The following is a 21,892-nucleotide window of genomic DNA, read 5'->3' as shown; positions in this document are numbered from 1 at the left end:
AAATTGGCTCCGCATTGGTCACGTGATAAAAAAATTACTCGCACTCCTGTGACTATCGCTAGTCAGGGGGTCGCCTGAAATAGAAAAGGGGTAGAGGCTCCCCCCTTCCTAGCGATAGTCACAGGAGTGCGAGTAATTTTTTTATCACGTGACCAATGCGGAGCCAATTTTTTTCAAATCGAGGTTGATACACCTCTTGTCTTTTCCGAGGCTAATCTGCATACTCATTCATAGGGGGTATTAAGAAAATTCTTGTCTTTTCCGAGGCTAATCTATGTACTCTACCGTAGGGTCACTGGCAAGCCCGCGTAGCGGGCTTCGTAGGGGAGCTAGTCTTCCGTTAATTGAAAGTTGCTTCAAAACATTTGCAAGCCCAGGTCTATTCGTGTTCCTCGTTTAGATATTTTAATGGGTTACCCCCTAAGTCTCCTGTTTTAATTTTCCATAAAATTTCATGGTAAGACTTCCCAACTTTACTTATCTGTTTACTCCTCTGACAAATCAAATTAAAATTGAATCGATCCTGAAAATAAAAGTAAAAAATCAATGCCCTCCTACATTCTTTCAATTTAATAAGGAATGCAAGCAAAAAGTGTAATATCATACGGCAAGCAGGCAAGCACATTCTAAACATGACAGAAGACCAACGTAATTAATCCAATCAATAGTCACGCCTACTGTGAGTAGCATATACTATTGGCAAGAGCAGGAAATAATTGCTCGAGGACAAAGTATTATTTACTCACAGCAACAACCCTATTGAGATAAGAGCTTCTTTTCTGTAGGAAGATAATGCTGTATTACCTTGATTGTAATTCAGTAAATCCTTTTAGAAAAGTAAACCCAAACTTAATTACTTGTTGGCTCCAGATACCGATACTTGCGAAATTCCTAAAAGAATCAACCCAATGAGTAGTTCCTCGATTATTAAGATTATCAATTAGCAATAGAAACACGTTCGCGGCGAGTCTAACGACTCCTTTTAGCAACCGGTTTTTAGTGTAATTTCACCCAAATAAGCAGAAAGTCATTTAAAATGGTTTCTAGAATGATTAATTTACAATTCCGAAAATGATGCAGGCACAATCTACAGTAACAATCCAGCTTCCTTTCAGCACAAAACCACGATAAGAGGCAAAAATTTGCCGTTAGCGGCAGGGGTCTAGCAGTAAGCAACCGGTTTTTAGTGTAATTTCATCAAATTAAGCATAAAATCATTTGAATATGGTCTTGTTAAGAGACGAATACAACAAATTCATTTTCCTTGAAGGACAAAATTTTCATGGGTTAATGCTATAATTTCTCCTATTTAGTCAGATTCAAATTTTCAAGTTTTCCAATCATACACTCTTAGCCCTCGTCGACTTATAGGGCGCTTATAAATATTTTCTAAGGCCATTCTTAAAGCTGTAATGTTCATTTTGAATCCAACGTGAATATCTTTATCATAGCATATCGTTCAATTCTTGTTCACTTGTGGTGCTGTGTTAAGATGTAATTTCGGGCCACCTTCAAACTTCCTCTGTTTATTTTGAATCAAACATTAAAGTTTTCCAACAATAAATTCCTGATAGCCGTTATTGGTCCATGGTGCCCGTTTAGATATATACCATCTAAAAATTTTTTAAGAATCAAAATTCCCAAATAATTATGTTGATTCATAAAGGAATTAATGACTCCTCTTTTAAACTCCAAAGAGTTATAGAGTTATTACGCAGTTCTATACATTTGAGGTCCACATATCACATCTTCGTCACAATTAGCTTTTGAAACACTGCAGGAACAAAGCATTTAGGAAATGGAAAGATAGATAAAAGCCAAGTTTCGTGCATCAGAAAATAATCTTACTCTAACAACAAATTAACAAAATACAATTTACGGACAACAGCTAATCTAAATAACTTTAGTCCGTTTCTCCACAATCAAGTTTTTCCATGTTTCTTTGTTCGATTTAACGCCAGCATAAATGCCATCAATTTCGTTTCGAAGGTCCGAGAATCATGTCTGCGTCATAATTATTGCTTGAAACGATCTTTGATCTAGATGAAGAACAAAAGGATTAATGAAGATGTCATTCCATGGTTAATGAAAGCACGTTTCAAAGAAATCGATATACAGCCAATCCATATTCTTTTAAGCAGAAATGTACGCAAGAGGTAAAAAATTCAGAGAAACACGTTCGTGGCGGGTCTAGCGACTCCTTTCAGCAACCGGTTTTTAGTGTAATTTCACCCAAATAAGCATAAAGTCATTTAAAATGGTTTCTAGAATGATTCATTTACAATTCCGAAAATGATGCAGGCACAATCTACCGTAACAATCCAGCCTTCTTTTAGTACAAAACCACGAAAAGAGGTGGAAATTCGCCGTTCGCGGCGGGGGTCTAGCAGTAAGCGACGGGTTTTTAGTGTAATTTCATCAAATTAAGCATAAAATCATTTGAAATTGTTCTCGTTAAGCGAGCAATACAGCAAATCCATTTTCCTTGAATTACAAAACTGCGAAGAGGTAAAACATTAAGAGAAACACGTTCGTGGCGGGTCAAGCGACTCCTTTTAGCAACCGGTTTTTAGTGTAATTTCACCCAAATAAGCATAAAGTCATTTGAAATGGTTTCTAGAATGATTCATTTACAATTCCCAAAATGATGCAGGTACAATCTACCGTAGCAATCCAGCTTTCTTTTAGTACAAAACCACGAAATGAGGTAGAAATTCGCCGTTCGCGGCGGGGGTCTAGCAGTAAGCGACCGGTTTTTAGTGTAATTTTATCAAATTAAGCATAAAATCATTTGAATTTGTTCTTGTTAAGCGAGCAATACAGCAAATCCATTTTCCTTGAAGGACAAAACTGCGAAGAGGTAAAACATTAAGAGAAACACGTTCGTGGCGGGTCTAGCGACTCCTTTTAGCAACCGGTTTTTAGTGTAATTTCACCCAAATAAGCATAAAGTCATTTGAAATGGTTTCTAGAATGATTAATTTACAATTCCGAAAATGATGCAGGCACAATCTACCGTCACCATCCAGCTTCCTTTCAGTATAAAACCACGAAATGAGGTGGAAATTCGCCGTTCGCGGCGGGGGTCTAGCAGTAAGCAACCGGTTTTTAGTGTAATTTCATCAAATTAAGCATAAAATCATTTGAAATTGTTCTTGTTAAGCGAGCAATACAGCAAATCCATTTTCCTTGAAGGACAAAACTGCGAAGAGGTAAAACATTAAGAGAAACACGTTCGTGGCGGGTCTAGCGACTCCTTTTAGCAACCGGTTTTTAGTGTAATTTCACCCAAATAAGCATAAAGTCATTTGAAATGGTTTCTAGAATGATTTATTTACAATTCCCAAAATGCTCTCAAAAAGCTAGAAATAATTTTCACTCAAGGGGCAGGCAAATCCCATTTATCACAGCGGGAAATTGTAGAAAAAGTGAAATTTTAATCGAAAAATACTCACTTGTTGTACCAAAAAGTCAACGAATCCGATCGTTTATCTACAAAAAAGGAAGGCGATTAGGAAAAGTTGCTGCAAAGGATTCTCGTTAGGCATAAAAAGTTGGGGGCTGGCGGGATTACATAATTTGCATTACAACGGGTTTCCTATGAAAATCAAATTTTCTTGCATCAAGAATAAACAGCAGGAATAATCTACCACAATTCTTCATACTCTGATTGCAATAAAGCCAATCCAGTTTCCTTTTAGCACAAAACCACGAGAAGAGGTAAACATTTTTCGTTCGCGGCGGGGTTCTAGCAGCCGGTTTTTAGTGCAATTTTATCCAAATGAGCAGAAAATCATGTCAAATAATTTAAATTTCGAAAACACGTAAGAACAACAATGCTTACCTGTATTCACATGCCATCGATTCTGATGCCAGTGAAGAAGGGGAACAGCCAGCAGCCATCGCAGAACCGAAAAACGGGCAGCAGCGGGTGTACCGTACGTACGTAGCTACTAAAACGAAGTAAAGGAAGATCGTCAAAAGCACGAATTACATGGCTCTTGCAAACGAAATAATAACAAACAGGGTATCGATCGATAAAAAGGAAAGGAAAATAGCTAGCGAGACTCACCTGTAGCACTGTAGCACCGTAGTACTGTAGCACTGTAGAACACGACCGTCGACAACCGCTTCGAGTTCGAAAAGGAATGCCAACCAGCAGTGCACGTAGATTTATTATCATCGAATTCCAAATCACCTAAATTATCGGCAAACAGTAGCTTCTTTGTGTTAAAAACGAAACGGATTTGAAAAGCCTCCGTTCAAATTGAAGGGTTGCTGGAGGAAGAAGTTTTGAAATCTTTTGTAGTAGAGAGCAAGAGAAAAGAGAGAAAGAACCTTTAGAAACGCGGGACAAAGACCTCGGAGAGCACTAATCGAGATCGAGAGGATTTCGAACGAACCCGGGAGAAAACGTACAAATATCTATAAAAAAGGGAGGAAAAACGAAAAAAGAAACCCCACGAGCACAAGTTTGAGGATCCAGGACGACGTGGAAAAAAGAATTTGGAAAATCAGCCGAGCGGTTTTGGCTGGTAATCTTCTCCAAGATCGGGCGGTGTCGTTTGAACCGCTATACGATTTTGACCCAGGGATCTGCTGGAGCATTGTGTTGGGCTTTTGTTGTCGAGGAGAATAGAGTTGATTTGCATATCCGCACATTAGTATTAGTTAGATGGACAGGAAATATGGATTGGAAAGTGAAGTAGAACCACTAAGTGCCAATGGGTGTGTTGATATGGAACTTCAACCCATAATTTTAATTCAGTGTTTAAATTAATCATGCGTTTTTCCCTTTTTAGCAACGCCACCGTCTAACAATATGGCATAAATTATTGTGACTAATTAATTTATGCCGTTTCAACAAAGATGAACTGGTTTGCTTCAGCGGTCCCGATATTATTCGTCACTTTTGAAAAACTACAAGAAAGCAAACAATTTTTAAACCATATAAGAACCCAAATCTAATAAAATATCATTGAAAACCCTGTAAGGGCAAGAACAGGATCTGGAAACATTTGAGACAATGCAAACAAATTATGTACTACTAAAAAAGGGGTTCCTATAAACATTCAGTTATTACGTCAGTCATTAGGAAAATGAAGGAAGACCTGCGTTAGAAACAAGATCAAAAACACCAATTTATGGTCATTCTGTTTTGCAATAAAAAAGGTCGGTCCATATTGGTAATAAAAAAAAATACTGCTCACCGATCTGACATCTGTCTCCTTGAAAATCCTCCTTGCATCTGCAGGTAAACGTCTTTTTGCCATGAAAATTAAGATCTGTACATGTCCCGTTGTTCATGCATGGATTCGACTTGCATGGAATGATCTCTACGGAGCAGTTTCTACCAGTAAAACCACTCGGGCAGCTGCATGTATAGCCGCTGTCGCCAGTATTGGTACAGCGAGCATTGTTGTAACACGGCTTGTACTTACTACAAAAACCTCAGAACAAAAACAGTTTTCGTTAGCAAATCTTTCAATTAGAAAAGATAAAGGTAGAAAGCTTAGCAGTTGTATAGGAATATATAAAGAATCATATTTAGGTTTAACTGTTTGACAACACTTATGCTCCTGTAACTACAGAGAATAGATCGAAGGCACTTCCAAAATCGTTAAACAAAATGGCACAATAGCTCGTGCTGTATTCACTATACTGAAGTTCTAAAAGTCGTTATCTTCACCTAACTGAAATGTTTATAAATGGAGATTGAATAGCAATCTATGATTCTTTTGAAATACCACATTTGGAACATGATAGAAGTCACTGGCAATGGAAGATACAGAATTGTGAAATAATTAGGCATGGTATTACGGAATCATTTAGAGTAAGGGAAAAACTAGAAACTTTAGAAAGGTAGAAAAAATATTTGGACACCTTCACGATCATAATAGTAGATTTGAAATCCACTGAAACGAGATATAGAGGCTGCTCTTGAGAAAGATGTAAATGTGATTACAACTTCGTTGCCTGTCGCTAAATAATCTTTAGCAATGGAGCCCATATACCCAATGCTGGAAGATTTATGCACATCATTTATTGTTAGTCGATCTCCACGACCAGAGAAGAGAGAGAAGTTGCGAAAAACCAGCTGGATCTTGGCACCTTTGGGTAGTCGAATGACATACGTGCATTTTGCATTTATTGGATAAGGGTACGGATATTGTGGAGAGAACAAAGTTCCAGTATCGTTTCTGAATAATCGGCTACATGCTACAAAAGAAAGTGCTCCGCTAAATGCAAATTCAGGATTTTTAGCTGTTGCTTTAACTAACAACACAATTTTGTCCATATTCACTGTAATATACTTTCTATATTATTCTCTCAAGAATACAAATTTTATCATTTTTAGCATTCATAGACATAGCCAGAAAAGATTTGATAAATACCAAAAAGAAACGCTCAATATATTTGTGAGATTCAATTTTTCACAAAAATAACTTTTCACATGCAAGAAATAGAATATGCGGGAAACGAGAAGCATGTCAGAATTAAATGAAGCAGTTGAAGGAAATTGTCTCAGAGCGGAGAAGGGAACTTTCTTTAAGGAAGGAAAATCTTTTAAAAGTTGGAGGGCGAGACACACGATTTCGGCGTAAAGATATACAAAAGATGAATAAGCAAAAAGAGCGGACAACAAAACAGTCCAAACCGAAAAATTAAATGGTTTGTTATAGTATAAGAAATCACATGAAAGGTAAATGAAGGAAATATCGACAGGAATCTATAATTAAACAAGAAATTATCTTTAGTAGATCAGGTAGCTAGTAACTCGACCAGAGATAAGGTTTTATTGGAATTTTTATGTTAATTTGGAAATACGTAAAAACAATTTAGGACTACTTCAATGGATGATTCTATCATTGAATGATAAGCAGTTACATATTAGCGACCTTATTTTGAGGAAAATACTGCCTCAAGCAGTGAAGAGGTTAACAGTTTCAATGAATGGGAAACGTCTTTGCATGTGTGTAGATTCTTGTGTTAACCACAGATAAAAAGAAAAAACAAAAATAACATAGACAGATTAATAAATTGAAAATTTGAAATCACATGGTGAACTTGATCATTAATTTATCTGCATTATCTTACACTGACATCTTATATATCAGCAATCAATTGATGACTTCTTCAGAAATGAAACTAATAAAACACAATATCCAAACAGTTACCTACTAGGATAAAAAGTTTGCACAACTAATGAATTAAAGTCTCAGAATTGAAGAAAATCATCAAACGCTCAGAGTGGAACGATAAAGCAAAGCATAAATAATTTGTCGTCGTATCATGTGGAATTTTTGTTTGTTTGTGCGTCATCTTGCAATGTTTACGTATCAAACGAGTTATTCAGTTAATCAACTTTTAAATTAACACAAATAGTGTTGGAAAACCAGTGAATATTAAAGCATTTGACAAACCTTGGACAGTAACATCAAAGCCAGTATCATCTATGTTCTCGTTCGATCGAAACACAAATATCACTTTTGCTGCACTTGAAAAGAAATCCATATTTATGTTTTTACCACATCTTGACTCAATTCTATTTCCAATTGAAACTGTCGTTTCATAAATTGTAAAATTGTCATTCTTGCAATTTAGGCTTTTTTCCAGGGAAAATTTGTTAAATACAATTCTTATTCCGAAGCCATGTTTTGCAGAAATCTCATATCGACAGTTCGAGCCATTTGGGTATCTTCCATAATACATTGGAAACTTTATTCGGTTTTCGTAGCTTGTGTATGCTCCCCCGCAGGCTAAATAAAACAGATAAATGATATTAAAAATGAAAAAAAGAATTGATCTAAGATATAACTGCGATGAAAACAATAGTGTTAACAATAAGTTGGTATTTTAAAAGAGAAACATTTTATTGACATATTAACCGTCGTGTAAAATCATTCTTATAAGCAATTTTTTTGTGACAGGTTTTCTAGTTACCAGACAGACATCTTGCTTAGGAATTGGATGTTCTTTATTCAGTAATCACTTTCAACAATGTAGAATAGAGAAACAATGTCTGTGTTGCTGTTGACATTTACCTTATTTAATCTTCGGAGGTTAAGGTACAAAAATTGTCTCGTCCTTACCACTTGATTTACTTTGTACGAAGATGTGCTTTTTTGATGAGGATGTGAAGCCATTTTATTGCTTTTTTTTAACGGCCTTAGAAATTGTTATCAATTGATCGAAATAATCAAACATTAAACTTCTATGCATAATTTTTCAAGAACAAAAATGTAAACAATTTTCAACTCTATTGCGGATACAAGAAAATTACCTAAGTCTTCTTATGAAAATGTTGGCTCTTAAGAAAATTAAGAGAATACTGTAGGTAAATCATCTTTAACTATTGCGATCGGTTTTGTTACGTTTTTTAATCAATTTTTTGTTCTTATCTTGGAAAAAGTAATCAGTCGTATAGTTTCACGAAAATATTTGACAAAGCTTTGTCAATAGCTTTGAAAAAGGCAAATATTTTATAACATATAAAAGCTATTTCTCTGACAGTCTCTAACGGTGACACTCTGAAGATAATAAAGTTCTGAAAACATATATAAATTCCCAAAAATACAAATCAAGATTTATGAAAAGATATCAGTTTTTGACAAGGTTTTTGGAATAAGCGTTTTGAAATCTCAAAGTTATTCTTATAAGATATCGTTTTCCCTCAAATCTCTTTTTCATAGAACACCTAAAAGTAAGCCGATTCAAAATAGGGCGAAAAATTTGCTTCGATAAAATTATATGCCACTGTCTGGGCCACCATGGTCATCATAGTTTAAAGCCCAATCTCAAGTGAAAAAAAAGTCAGCAAAATGCAAAGTGCGCGTGAAATACGTCTTGTACATGCACTGTGAACTTTTGCTAGGATTTTTGGCGAAAAATTTCTCTTCGAAAAAAGTTAAAATGAGTTTAACTTTTTTCACATTTCGCATGAGAAATCAATCCTTTAGCAGCCAATCATAATCTGTATTGCCTTCTCACGCTTCCACACTCTACATTCCACTATCGTGTGGTCAACAAAAACATTCACAGAAATTTATTGGCGTGAAGAAATTTGCAGCGAAATAAATATTTTGATATTCCAATTTTGAATTAAGTGAGGATAACTAAAAATAATTTAACCTTCAATATTAGCACGGTAGCCAGTCTTTGAAATCCTTTCATCTGATGTAAACTGCAAAATAACGTTGCTTGAATTGGAAACATATGGAGCTCCATTACTTCCACATCTCGTCGACATCAGGGATTCGGTTGTAACTGACCCTTCATAAATCTTTAGGCTGTCTTTAGTGCAATCTGTGCTATTTTCAAAATCGAAATGCGTGAATATAATGATGATTCTGTTTCCATAAGTAGTAGAAATGCGTTTTACTGACGACGTTCTATGTGGGTAATTGAAAGGATGGTTCCAAGACATCAACGTGCCTGTTTTCCATTCAGGAACTCGATAGTCTAATGCTAGAAAATAAAATAGAAGATTCACTCAGTAGCCGAGAAGTAAAGGTCTAGAGTATGTCATTTGAATAAAATATTAAAGAAAGCGGGAAGCTTGTTTAACATACATCGAAGAAAAAGAAACGAAATAATGACAGGTATTTAAGATATCAGCTATTGGACATGAAAATGGAAACATGACAAATGAAAAAGAAGCTTTACTTAGGTAAGTATATGTGAAATGTGCTTGAAATCCCTTGAAGCGATTCATCCCGTTCGATTTGAAGTGCATATATAGTTTTCCTGCGGATGACATGACCGTCTTATAACGAGATGTGCCACAGAGGTTGTCAAGAAGCACAGCAGTATCATTTCCACCATCGTAAATTTTCAGACTGTCATCTTTACACGACGGACTGCTTTCCAATTCCAGTCCACGAATGCGTACACTTATTCTGAAATCACGTCTGGATGTCTTTTCACCAAAAGCATAGTTGCAAGTGACCCCATTTGGGTACTTGTTAGGGAACAATGGCGACAGCACATTCCCATATGTTTTTTCACTGAACAAATTGCAACCTAATAAAGGTAGCAAGCAAAGATAAGCTTGGATTGACAAGCTTTGAAATCTTAAGTGAAAAATCGTTGGAAATAAATTTTCGTGGTAGCCAATATCTGTCTACTAATCTTTTTTATCCATTCTTCATCTCTATATTTTTCAAAAGTCAATCCAAAATATTTTTTCACTTCAAAATTGTAGTTTATAGTGATGTCAAAGTATTCTAAATCGTTAAGCATTTCATTGATGGTCCCTAAGGCTGATTGTCCTTTCAAAGGTAAATGCAGAAAGAAAGAATCTCTCTGCAATTTTTCGGAAAAAAACTAACAATCATTGGCATTGTTTAAATTAATTTTCACAGCAAGCTTATGTATCCGTAGTTTTTCGAGAATTTTTTTCGAGAATTCACTTCACTCATGTCTCATTACGTTTCAATTAAGTTCACATACAGAAAATTTGTATAAACCGAAAATTATCTTTGATTTCAACTTCCCTAACTGAAAGGGAAATTAATTGTTTGTTTTGGAAATACTCCATCAATTAGACACGCAACTATAAAATTCTGATTCGCTTAATCTTCTGAATAACGTTCGATAAAGAAAAAAGACACTGATTATGTGCTCAGGCAAAGAATACACTTGCTTTTATGAAATATAAGTTAGTAAAAATTTCTGAGTGTGTTTTTATCAGGTATAATTGTTGCTGTAAAGTCCATTTTGTTTTATTTAAACACAGAAGAACCAGAATTTGGTCATGGGAAAGATTGAAAATGCTTGACTGGCAAGATTTTTACTTCCACGTATTTTCTTTTTCTCTAGCGGGTATCTATTTCAATTTTAGTGCACTTTAGGACTCATTAGAAAATTGATAATTTGGAAGTGTTTGCTTTTTCTAAGTTGCCCAAATTTATTCATTTGTCAACAAGTTTATATTTGATCAAAATCATAATTCCTAACTTCATGAGAATAAATGAAAATTTTAAAATAACGAATATTTTTGATGATAAAAAAATGCTTATAAGAATAAATTTTTTGTATATCTATTAAGTTTTTTTTCTAAAAGGGAGGCAAAATGTTACCGTTTGTGGCAATGTAACGCACTCTTAATCCTTTGCCAGAAATTTCGTTACCACTCTTAAACACAAGTGTTATTCTATTTCCGATTGACCAGTATGTAAAGCCACCAAAACGCAGCAATTCAGTCTCAATTATTGCACCATCTGCTTCGCTTTTTTCGTAAACTTTCAAAGAGTTTCCATATACCCGCTCATAATATTGTTCATCGATGAAAATCATTTGTCCTTTGTTTACTGTAATCTCATATTTACACTTCGTATTCTTTGGGTAATTGAATGGGTACAGTGGAGAACTGAATTCACTTTGCGATGAATTCATGTTGTATGCACAACCTAGAAAAAATAAAGAGTACCATATTGAAATTATATTACTCAAGTCACTTTTTAATTGTCAATATTATGAATCTTTTATGCTTGTTGTTGTATTTCACGCTAGACGGGGGAATATTTTCTTCAATTTGATAAAGACAAGTAACATCAATCCTTGATTTCAAGCCTGTTTAGAAATTGCAATAAAATCAGCTCACAACGACTCTCAGGTGGAATCTACTGCTGATTTGCCATTGTAAAAGGCGACAGAACTGAATAGAAACATCGGACTGGATAGGTCCAAAGTGAACCATATTTGACGATTCAAGTAACATAGTGACGAAGTTTTTTTGTGAAATAAAAAGGAAATCAGCTATATTCAAGTTGCGAATTGCAACATGCAGGATTTTAATCCACACAATCTTTTCTGTATAATCTACACAATATTCTGAATTAAATACGTGCAACTTCAATTAACCCGCCTCTCGTTCCAATATGGTAAAATATTTTGAATCCAGACTCGGCTTCCTGAAGCGATGCCCAGTTCTCCAACTTCAAGGCAATAATGTTCGTTGATGACAAATATGATGTCGTGTTTCTGCCACATCTTGTTTGTGCTGGCACGCCTGTTGCCGTAGGACTTTCATAAATCGAAAGACGTGCTCCAGTGCAAATTTGGCTCGACCCAAGGTTCATGTAGGAGAAGAAAAGCTGGACTTTCATTCCAGGCGCTCCTTCCAAGCGGTAGGTGAACGACTGGCTTCGTGGCAAGAGTCTGTTCATAAAATTGGGCGAGGGAATGAAGCCTTCAGATAGATTGAACACCATGTTGTATCCTGGAAATAGGCAACAGATACATAATCCATTAAGCAAGAGATTCATCAGTAAATCAAACAGGTCGTCTCAAGTGCTGCAAAAACGAGAGTGCAACAAGTGCATCAAAGTTGCCATAGAAATTGCTCGTTTTGCAGCTTTTCACGATTTTCAAGTTAATTTTAATTGCAATTTCATCGAATAAATCATGCAAGAATTTGAAGTCAAAGCACAGATAAAAGCATGGACAATAGTTTAGTTTGAAATAGTGAACAAGCTTAAAATGCACGTTGTACTGAATAAGAAATTATGTACATATGCTCAAAATACAACGGTTATCAAATTCGAATCCTATCTTGAAATTGTCAAAGACTTTAACAAAAGACGATGCCTTTCACGGTTAAGACTAAGCGCTCATAATCTAGAAGTAGAAACTGGCCGTTTTGGAAAAAACCCTATCCCTAGAGAAGAACGACATTGCAGTTTCTGCTTAGCGACAAGTTTAAGGGTTTTAGGAGATGAATTTCATTTACTCATGGTGTGTCCAGAATTCGCTGATAAAAGGTGCTATCTCTTAGATAAACTCCAACGAACAGCCCCTAATTTAAAGCAGCTAACAAGTTGGAATCAGATTTATCTGGATATTAAGCCAAGAAGACTTAAAATGTCTAAATTTAGTTGCCACATTTCTATATAAATGCTTTGATTCAAGATTAAAAGAACAGTATAACAATACTAATTCCCAAGATATTCAAACCCCGGATTCTAATTATTAGTTAATTAAATTGACTTTTCGCTATAAAATAGCTTTTTGATATTGCGTATGTTTAATTTTTTTGTGGTTTCGTAATAAAAAATTGTATTATTTTAAATTGAGTTGATATTAACGTTTGACAAGCTGTTGTAGCAGTAATTCTATCAACTTTTATTGTTATTTTTACGTTGTAATTAGGTTAGAGGCCATCTTGGCCTAGATACCTTTTTAATAAAAAAAGAAAAGAAATACTTATACGCTGATTGTCTTTGCCTGTATCTGTGCAAGTATAATAATCAACTTACCTTGCAAAGTCGCCACTAAATTCAGCTGTCAGTCAAGACTGAAATTATACATATAGACCAATGAAGCCTCGGGCACGTTCAAAAGAAAACTTGGCAGTTCACGGTGGAACTAGAGGTAATTGTGATTTAAACAACGTTTGAAGGCTTTATTCAAGGGAGAAGACTTTTCGATATTATTTGTCATTCTTAGAATGTTCCTTAGAGGTTTTCCGTAGAAAAGAATAATCCACTATCATAGGATTTTCTTAGTTCGCACTTTTAATTTGCTGATTGGTAGCAGAAACATTGAAACATAACTGGTCAGGTTGCACCGAAATCAAAATAAATTGATGAGTTTTAGACCATTTCATGGTCTTCAAAAGGCTTCAAAATGTGAGATTTGGTTCTGTGAACCTTTTTTCATTAAAATAATGGAAAAGCACCCAAAGTGTACAAACGTACATATTGACAAAAATGCTCAGTTTACTTGGCAAGCAAGTTTACCTTCAGTATCTCTCTACATTTGACTCGCATGGACTGAGAGTTTAATTTTTTTCTTGTCTTCTATAGCTTTTCCTTTTGGTCAAAGAACCAATTCCCTTTTCTCAGTTGCTCATTATCCACACCTAAATATATTCTGTAGCTTCACTTTGATTAATGTTCGAAGTGCATGGTCATGGTCATGCTCGAACGAAGATTCTAAAGTGCCCTTGTTATACATTGGATTAAGTTTTCACACTGATCCTTAAAACATCAGCGTCTTCTCCTTAGGAGCAAAAAAGAGATAATTCTTTATGGGCATGAAAAATTATCTTTGAATTCAAATACAAAAATCCACGAGGCAGCATTATGATAAACCCAGACCTCTGAATGGTTTATTAAGTAGTTTTAGAAATATTCTTTCCTATGTAATTTGTCTTTCATTTTTTTTTGCTTTGTTTAAGTCAATGTGTTTTTGTTGTTGTTTACTTGATAATTGTAATTGTTATTTGTTATTAGTAATCTGTAATATTTAATTTGTAAAATTTAATGTGAATTTAAGTAAAATTTAAGTAAACATGTTTAATGTAATGGTCACAGGGTTGTTATGTATTTCCATGCTCCCTGTGGCATCGTCTTGTAGTTTGTCTGTTTTATTAAACTTTATGAGAATGTATATATATATATTTATATATATATATATATACATAAAAGGGTTAAAATCAAAGATCGTATAATTGCATTCAAATATCTCATGAAGTATCAAACCAGAATTGAATTTCTTCGTAAAGAAGATCACCTTGCACTCGTCTGTAATACATTGTTGGGAACATAAATTTGTTACGAATTCTTCGCGTAAGCAGAACCGTAAGGGCATTGGCTTGAGAGAGATATGTGGGACGATCGATGTTCGTTCTGCAATATGTAGCAGTGGGAATATCATTCACAATGTCAGGATTTTCTCCCTCGAATAGTCGCAATGAGCCATAATAACAGTTTCCATAAATAGTCGTAATGTTTGTAATTTCAAGCTGAACACGGTGCCCGGATGGAGCTTTGATTATATAACGGCATTCCGTTAAAAAGTACGAGGGATTCGTTTTGAAAGACACCACGCCATAACTTGCTGTAAAATTCTGGTCACAGGCTACAAATTTGAAGAAAGAGAAAAGAGTCTTCAATTTATGCATATAAATGTGATGTAATGAATGCCTAACAATATATACACTCATTTTCAGAAGGTATTGCAGCACCCGCTAGAGAGAATGGCAATACAGCCGCCATAAATTTTTATCCAACGAATATTAAAAAAGCTGAGGAAGTTACGTAAAAGCTTTGAAATGACCGTTTAGGTGGCAATTAATTAAACACGTTTAAGAACTTTTTAAGAACTGCAGAAGAACTTTTAAGTTTTCTTATATCTAAAAAGTATTGACGATTGTGAAAACGCGAAATTTGAGCTTTGGTTAAGAGGGTACCTGCAAAGTGTCACGAAAACAGCCAAAAATGTGTTACTTTCTACAAACTATCAAAAGTTGCCAAAAAGGTGTTACTTGTCAATGATGTGTTCTCCAACAACTAGACGTTAATTTGCAAACGCTTTTCTTATTATTTCCGATTCGTTTGACAGAACCCATAAAAGCTATTGATCAACTTCAAAGCTCTGAGACTGTACAATAAAACTTGTACATTTTTTACTTTTGAAAATAGATTTTTGCCAAAATCTGAACTGAAAGTATTGTCGGTGGCTTGTAGTTTTGTTTGATTGGTTTTTAATAATATGATTCAAATGAACAGCTTGTGTACAACGCTGTTGCCATTACTAATTCGTCAAGCCGGTGCAGTACTTCCCGAATGAAAGTGTATATATACAAAATATTCCAACAATGCTAGAAACAAAACATCAAATTGATTTCCTTTCCTATGATTTTACTGTGTCTTTTCTGAAAATAAACGTTATATAATATTACGCAATTAATAAAAAATATGCCAAAAAGGTCCTAAAAAATCGTTTTTTGTGTTATTTAAAAAAGGCTTTTAAAATTATTGTTTCTTTTAATCATACTGTCACTATATAATACTGTTTTACAGACTCACTTAAGAGAAAAATAGCAAACATCGTTGGTATTCTACATTGACAAAAAAACTTGAAAGAAAAAGCTATATTGATTGAGAATCACAACGGTAGCAAAATTTAAGTGAATCCCAAATTTGTGTACTCTTAAACTTACAAATTGCCAAGCAGCCGTTTAAGCAAGATATCACCAGAGCAATCCAAATCCAGAATGAATACAAACTCTTTTTCATTTTTCTTCTTCGTTTGTTTCTTTTTCAGAAAACACAAACTAGATAAGAAAAATATCAGGGAAGCAGATAAATTATGAAAATAAAGAAAAGGAGAGAGGGCTGATTGGATTCAGTGGAGGGCAAAAAAGGAGGATGAAGAGTGAGATGCGAATTTAGTCCAATGAAGTTTCCGAGGCGGCAAGAGTTAACGCAAACACTAACATGCAAGCACTTCGTCCTGCCCCGAAAGAGAGCCATGTCTTTATCTTTCTTTAATAAATATCATCTTAACAACTTTCAAATTATTCAACTAGCCAGCTCTATTTTGGATTGAACTGTACGATAAGTGGAATCTCTCTCTACTTTCTTTACTTTGTAGCATTAGGGTAAGCCTAATCAGAGTAATCTGAAGGGTTAGAATTTGGGTTTGGGTTAGGGCTAGGGTTAGGGCACTTTTTAGTTAATCAGGTTCGACGAACAGTATTGAGGCGCTTAATAAAAGGTGGGAAAAACGCCTGGAGCCTTTCTCTGCCGTGCATTTGGACTCCTAAAAGGCTCTGGCACTAAGGTGAAAGCTTTATACAACTAAGTTCCTCATTAACCATTCTCAACATAATTTATCATTCCCAAGAACGATAAGAATCGTTGATTTTTTGTGTGTTTCTGGGAATCGTTGGAAGGAACTGAGTTGTATGTAAGTGGAAGTGAAAAGTTACTAATGCATAAAGTATGACTAACAACAGGTGATTAAAGAACAGAGCCTTAGTTGAGAAAGAAATTATCAAAGTAATTTTCAGAGTTGCTTTTACGAAAAGGAGACATGTTTCATGGATACGTAATAGCTCTGTAAGTTGTAACTCATGCTCAACATTGCCAAAATGACCGCTAAGTTTATCATTGACAACCACACACCCAAGGTCCATGCACCATGACCTTATGTGATACAAGAGAGATATCATATATCTTACAGTGGGAGGGCGCTAATAGCCAATATCATTCCCATGTTTTGACCCCGGTACAATGTGCCGATGAATGTATAAGCCATGTTTTCAAGCCAACATAAATTATCTAGAAACATTTAAAGTTGTTAACTATTTTTTCAATTTATTTCATACTTCTTTGTCAAACTGTTTGTTTACATTCAAATTTCACTTACTTCTTTCTTCCGTACAAATGCAGAATGCTGTTTCTGTTAGAGATATTTTTATAGGATGTTGTTAATACTACCGAAAAGTTAACTTTTAATTTAAAACAATCATTTAGCAGTGATCAGTAATAATGTAATTTTTTAATGAAGTCACTTCGGCTAAATCCTTTGGCTAAACTTTTATTTGACGAACACTTAAAACGAAGCGAATCAATGGCTCCGAAATAATTTGATGAATTGAAGCAAAAGTTGAAATGAAGAAAGTGGATTTTGTTTGTGTACATAAGAGTCATTATTCTATATAAAGATTTATTTGGTACTTCATGACCCATTTTCTCGTAAATTCTCTTGTTGAAGAACGAAGTGCTACTTTTGTTGGCTAGTCATATGTTAACAACATCAGCTAGAATGGCTACCAATTTAGTAAAAGGCTGGGTTCTGTTGTGACTGGAGTTAATTGTCTTCACGACTTAGAAAAAAGGATGAATTTGCCTAATCAAGAACGGGTATACAATCTTCTTCTTCCACCATGCACAATACGCTGCAAATACGAAGTATACTTATGTCCCGACCAAGAATTCAACCCTAATTAAAATGACAAAGTAATCGTTTTGAAAAAAAAGAAAGTGTTGATAATGAATACCTGAAAATGTACTAGAACCAAAGAATCGGCAGCATTTGTGACTGAAGCTTTAATGATGATAAAGCGGTTTAATGATAATGGTTTTAAACTGAGCAAATAAACTATAACATTGTTCATATAAAGGTTAGCTGGATTTCCGCCGTGGTTTTGAGGGAATTTTTCCGCATGTTTATTTATAAATTTACCTTACTGATACGGAACTATCCATTTTGGTCATGAACCAATGAAGCATGCTCTAAAGAATTTAGGAAGCAAAATACAAGGAAGTTTTGCTTTATCGTTTTATTCTTAAATTAGGCAGCAGGAGAGGCTAGTTGTGTGCTTACCGTAAAATCCTCGAATAAGCGCTCGAATTAACAATCTAACAAATATTATATTCAGCTTCATGAATATCTCTTTTTATGCTGGTGATTTAGCTCAAACTAAGAAAAGATGAAGGATTTGCTGTTTTGAAATCAATTGTTAATATAGTTACAGTGCCAATTTTGGAGTAAAGGAAGCCATAAAGAAAGGAATAAAGCGAAATAATATTTGTAGATTGTTTGTGCTACTGAGTTTCTGCAAGCAAATTTCCTGGAATGCTGGAAGTTGAAGCAATAAAATATACAGATAATGTTGTTGAAATAAGTACTTACAAATAACATGGACAGCTGTAGCTAACGGCTTGATTATCATAGCAGAGGAGAGAGTGACATCTGAAGAGAGTGTTTTAAAAAGATGTTCCTTTAATTTACCTGAGTTGCACAGCTTTTGATTCAAGCAATATGAAATAACATATAAGTAATAAACCACTGAATATTATATGGAAAAGCTTGAATCTTTTCAATGCCCAAATTTCCGTGCAATAACAGGTGCATGGAAAGGTACTTCTCAAAAAAACAACACGAGGAGATATGATGGAAAACTCTAAGTCCTACGGCTTTTCACCTTCTAAAATGAAATATTTGTTTTCGTAATCTTGTATGCTGATAAGGGGTTAACTTTTGAACCAAGTAAAGCAATCATCTAATAACACTAGCGTTTGTTGAATTCTAAAAGATATGTTTCAATCGATTCTGCAGAATTTCCATTCCTCCTCCAAACTCAGTAGTATAAACTACAATGTATCCTCGTGCTCCTTGTGGTATCTTCTTGTAAAATATAAAATATAAGTCTTTGTATTTTTTAGATTATTAAAAATATGGCGTAGATGTTCAGCGCATTTCCGGATCAAATTTGTGGTAAACGACACCGCCCGTAGTCTAGGTGTAGTCCCACAAATTATTTGAAAAGTTTGGTCCAACACAATCCTAGAAAATTTCTGGCATAGAAAACCTATCATTTAATTCCCCTCCTTGCCTGGCTGAAGGCCTCTTTTAAAAACTTTGAAGATTTGATTGAAAGTCAAGTTGCAATCAAAATGCTTGTGCTCAGGCTTTTTATTATTTTCATTATCCTAGCAAAATGACTGGATGGGAGGCTTTAGTTTATTGCAAGAGACATCTGCCTTTTCCCAAGCAGAATGATATATTTCATGTCTGGAATGAATTTTTGAATATAAAACTGAAGGGCTCAACTATCGAATCATCACATCATTGCGAGTAAAGACACATGTTCCGGTTCATTTTCAAGCTTCTTCATTCTATCGAAATATTTACCATATGAACTGATATATTGTTATAAATATTTACTAGAGATTTGTCTGTGTCAAGGGCGCAAATTGATTGTAGAACTTTATCCGTATTTATGGTCATATTCGTTAAAGATGAATTGCAACGAGGTAAACAGGTAAGATTTGTTTTTCTAGCTAAATTTGTGGAACACATCTTCACCACAAAGACACGTAAAATTTAGGGCCTTTGACATTATTTATACGTTAAGCGCATATATTGATTCCGGGGTGGACGTTAAGTACTCCAAGTTCTACGTCTGCAGCAATCTCATAAGGATGAGATTGCAATAATCATTGTTTCTTAGTTAGGAGATCTTTTATTACGGTTTCATGAACTTAGAAATTCTGGTTTCTATGTTTAGTTTTTCATGCTATAAAATTTTCCATCAGAAACTTGTTGTAGAGGGCTATCAGCACAACTGCAAACAAAGGCAATTGTCGATGATTCTTTTGGCGATGTCTCAAATGCTCATGACATTGCTGTTAAGAAATTTTTCCGTGTCCTAAATTATTATGTGAGCCAGTCAATCATATCAATGGATTTTCAAGTAATTTTCGAGTTCTTGCCTTTTTCAAAAATTCAATCCGACTGCCCAGTATTCGTATATTATGAAGATGTTCATAAAAAACGAGTGCATTTGTCTCATAAATTTGCCTATAACAGTTACTTCTGGATAATCATCATCCCCCGATCCCCTCCCACCACTGAGACGATCTACAATTAAAATGTCCTGTCATGATTAATGCAGTTGGCTTCTCCTGTCTGAAACGGGTAACAACCATTTGCAATTTGACCAGGAAAACCTCAAATTGTTCGCTGTTTTGATGAAGACTGCGGTAAACTGTCACTATGGACTATGAATATGTTCCTGCCATCTAAAGTTATATCAGCAACAATTATTCCCTGCGATTGTTCAAGATCATTTTTACGTTTAATTGACAAACCTTCTCTGAAATACAGGCAGAAACCAATTAATCGTTGCCAAATGACAGCCGTAAAGTAGATAGAATTCTTCATGAGGTATCCATAAAATCTTCTCAAGGAATATCTTCTTTCTAACACATGAGCTCCAGGTAAAATATAATGCTTTAGGTAATCAAAATGCAACAATTGCTCAAAATGGTATATTTAACTTCAACTTTAGTTTAAAGAATTAACACTTTATGAGACTATTTTATATTTCTAAATTTAAGAATCGCTTATTGATATCCTTCAATAGAAATATCATCAATTTGAACTCTACTTTCTAGGATATATTCCAAAATAGCAATTATACTAGCGAGAATTATAGGCCTCAATAAGTAAAATTTTGAGACTATTTCTTGCACATATCTCCTGGGAGACTTATGGAGGAAAAGGAAAATCGAATCAAATGCTTTATCAATTACCAATGCATATACCACGTCTGGAAAAATTGTCAAAGCAATTATTCTAAGATGAATAAACTTCATTTGTGTCAGAAGCTCTATGTTTAAGAATGAATGGAGCACCACGTAGTGACCGAACTCAAGAACAACAATTATCCTGCAATATATCATAAGTCACAGCAGAATGGCCGTCACAGAAAGGGCACAAATAACAACAGCCAAGAGGCACAAAAATGAAGCTCCTAAACAAGAGATGAATTGGGTGAATATCGAAGCTAGTCTATACCTAAACGCTATCTTCTCACGTGCGCGTCATCCTTGACAAGTCTCTAACCCAAGTCTAATCAAACACAATAAAAAAATAGCAAATAAAAATGAAGGTAACAACAAAAAACAACATAATGAAAATGAAGAAAAATATCAAATATATAAGCCTTAAGACTGCGTTCGATATTCCTTCAGACTACTCCTTCAGAATATCTCGTAAACAGTTACATTTTTCGTGGTGCAAATGTGGGTGATCTAGCATAAAACTGTGTTCAAAATGCGCTACACGTAGATATATTGTGCCTATAAATGTAGCCACCTGCAAAACGAAAAATAACCTTAATCACAGGGGTATCAATGTCATCAAGGACGTTTTGGCTGGTTATCAGTATTTTTTCCTTCCGTTGCACCAGTCTTGGGCGACTGATCCCATCGTCGCGGTCAACGACAACATCTGGAACGTCAACTCCTTACTCACTGAAAACATTTTCTACATTTCCCAATGGCTTTCACTTTCGTCTTCGTTCACGCTGTTTGTAATTCCATTCAATCTCACCCATCACCCATTTATCCTGTTAGGCCAGGCAGAAATGTGCAAGCCAACCACACTTAGAAACATCTTTTATAAACACGATGAATTTTGGAAGAAACCTGTTAGCTTATTTTTTGATAGCATTAAGGGAAATTACAGTTTCCAAAAAGAAGCTCAATATCTTTGAATACGTCGTAACGAACTATCTAAAGAGTTGGAGAAAAGGAATTTTTCATTGCAAATAAATGATTTACAGGTAATACTATCAATAAAGCAGAAG

The 21,892-nt window shown here is 34.9% G+C and overlaps 2 protein-coding genes across 3 annotated transcripts in view; both read right to left on the bottom strand.

Annotated features, from left to right (window-relative positions):
* The window catches only part of LOC135690145 (uncharacterized), a 44,094-nt gene extending 26,181 nt beyond the window's left edge, over positions 1-17,913 (bottom strand). The window contains exons 1-10 of the mRNA XM_065207623.2: positions 17,795-17,913; positions 15,950-16,063; positions 14,518-14,865; positions 11,870-12,223; positions 11,082-11,411; positions 9,667-10,023; positions 9,133-9,468; positions 7,425-7,760; positions 5,884-6,219; positions 5,211-5,450 (exon numbers count right to left, since the gene is read on the bottom strand). Coding sequence (XP_065063695.2) covers positions 5,211-5,450; positions 5,884-6,219; positions 7,425-7,760; positions 9,133-9,468; positions 9,667-10,023; positions 11,082-11,411; positions 11,870-12,223; positions 14,518-14,865; positions 15,950-16,025 — 2,713 coding nt within the window. The 5' untranslated portion in view covers positions 16,026-16,063; positions 17,795-17,913. The remainder of the gene's footprint in view (positions 1-5,210; positions 5,451-5,883; positions 6,220-7,424; positions 7,761-9,132; positions 9,469-9,666; positions 10,024-11,081; positions 11,412-11,869; positions 12,224-14,517; positions 14,866-15,949; positions 16,064-17,794) is intronic.
* Positions 251-5,201, bottom strand: LOC148960177 (uncharacterized). Of its 2 annotated transcripts, none has more exons than XM_089108707.1 (4): positions 4,073-5,201; positions 3,845-3,950; positions 3,456-3,492; positions 251-2,039 (listed from the first exon to the last, which is right to left on the bottom strand). In XM_089108707.1, the coding sequence occupies exons 1-4, from the start codon at positions 4,181-4,183 to the stop codon at positions 1,973-1,975; spliced, it is 321 nt and encodes a 106-aa protein (XP_088964833.1). In that variant the 5' UTR covers positions 4,184-5,201; the 3' UTR covers positions 251-1,972. The 2 variants fall into 2 exon arrangements, 1 of the variants encoding a protein (XP_088964833.1); XR_016143801.1 differs by having other exon boundaries at positions 1,556-2,039; positions 3,845-3,953; positions 4,073-5,192.
* Positions 17,914-21,892: the final 3,979 nt, after the last annotated feature.

Source organism: Rhopilema esculentum, chromosome 5 (genome assembly GCF_057945365.1).
Source record: "Rhopilema esculentum isolate cy_ngs chromosome 5, ASM5794536v1, whole genome shotgun sequence".
Lineage (NCBI taxonomy): Eukaryota > Metazoa > Cnidaria > Scyphozoa > Rhizostomeae > Rhizostomatidae > Rhopilema > Rhopilema esculentum.
The sequence above is the reverse complement of the archived record's forward strand: the minus strand, read 5'-3'. Positions and strand labels throughout refer to the sequence as shown.

Excerpts from the sequence above, each read along its gene's own strand:
- LOC148960177 (XM_089108707.1), bottom strand. The coding sequence starts at position 4,183 with ATGATAATAAATCTACGTGCACTGCTGGTTGGCATTCCTTTTCGAACT. Across the intron at positions 3,493-3,844 it reads TCGATGGCATGTGAATACAG|ATAAACGATCGGATTCGTTG; the intron begins GTAAGCATTGTT and ends CCTTTTTTGTAG. Across the intron at positions 2,040-3,455 it reads TTGACTTTTTGGTACAACAA|ATCAAAGATCGTTTCAAGCA; the intron begins GTGAGTATTTTT and ends TTCTTCATCTAG.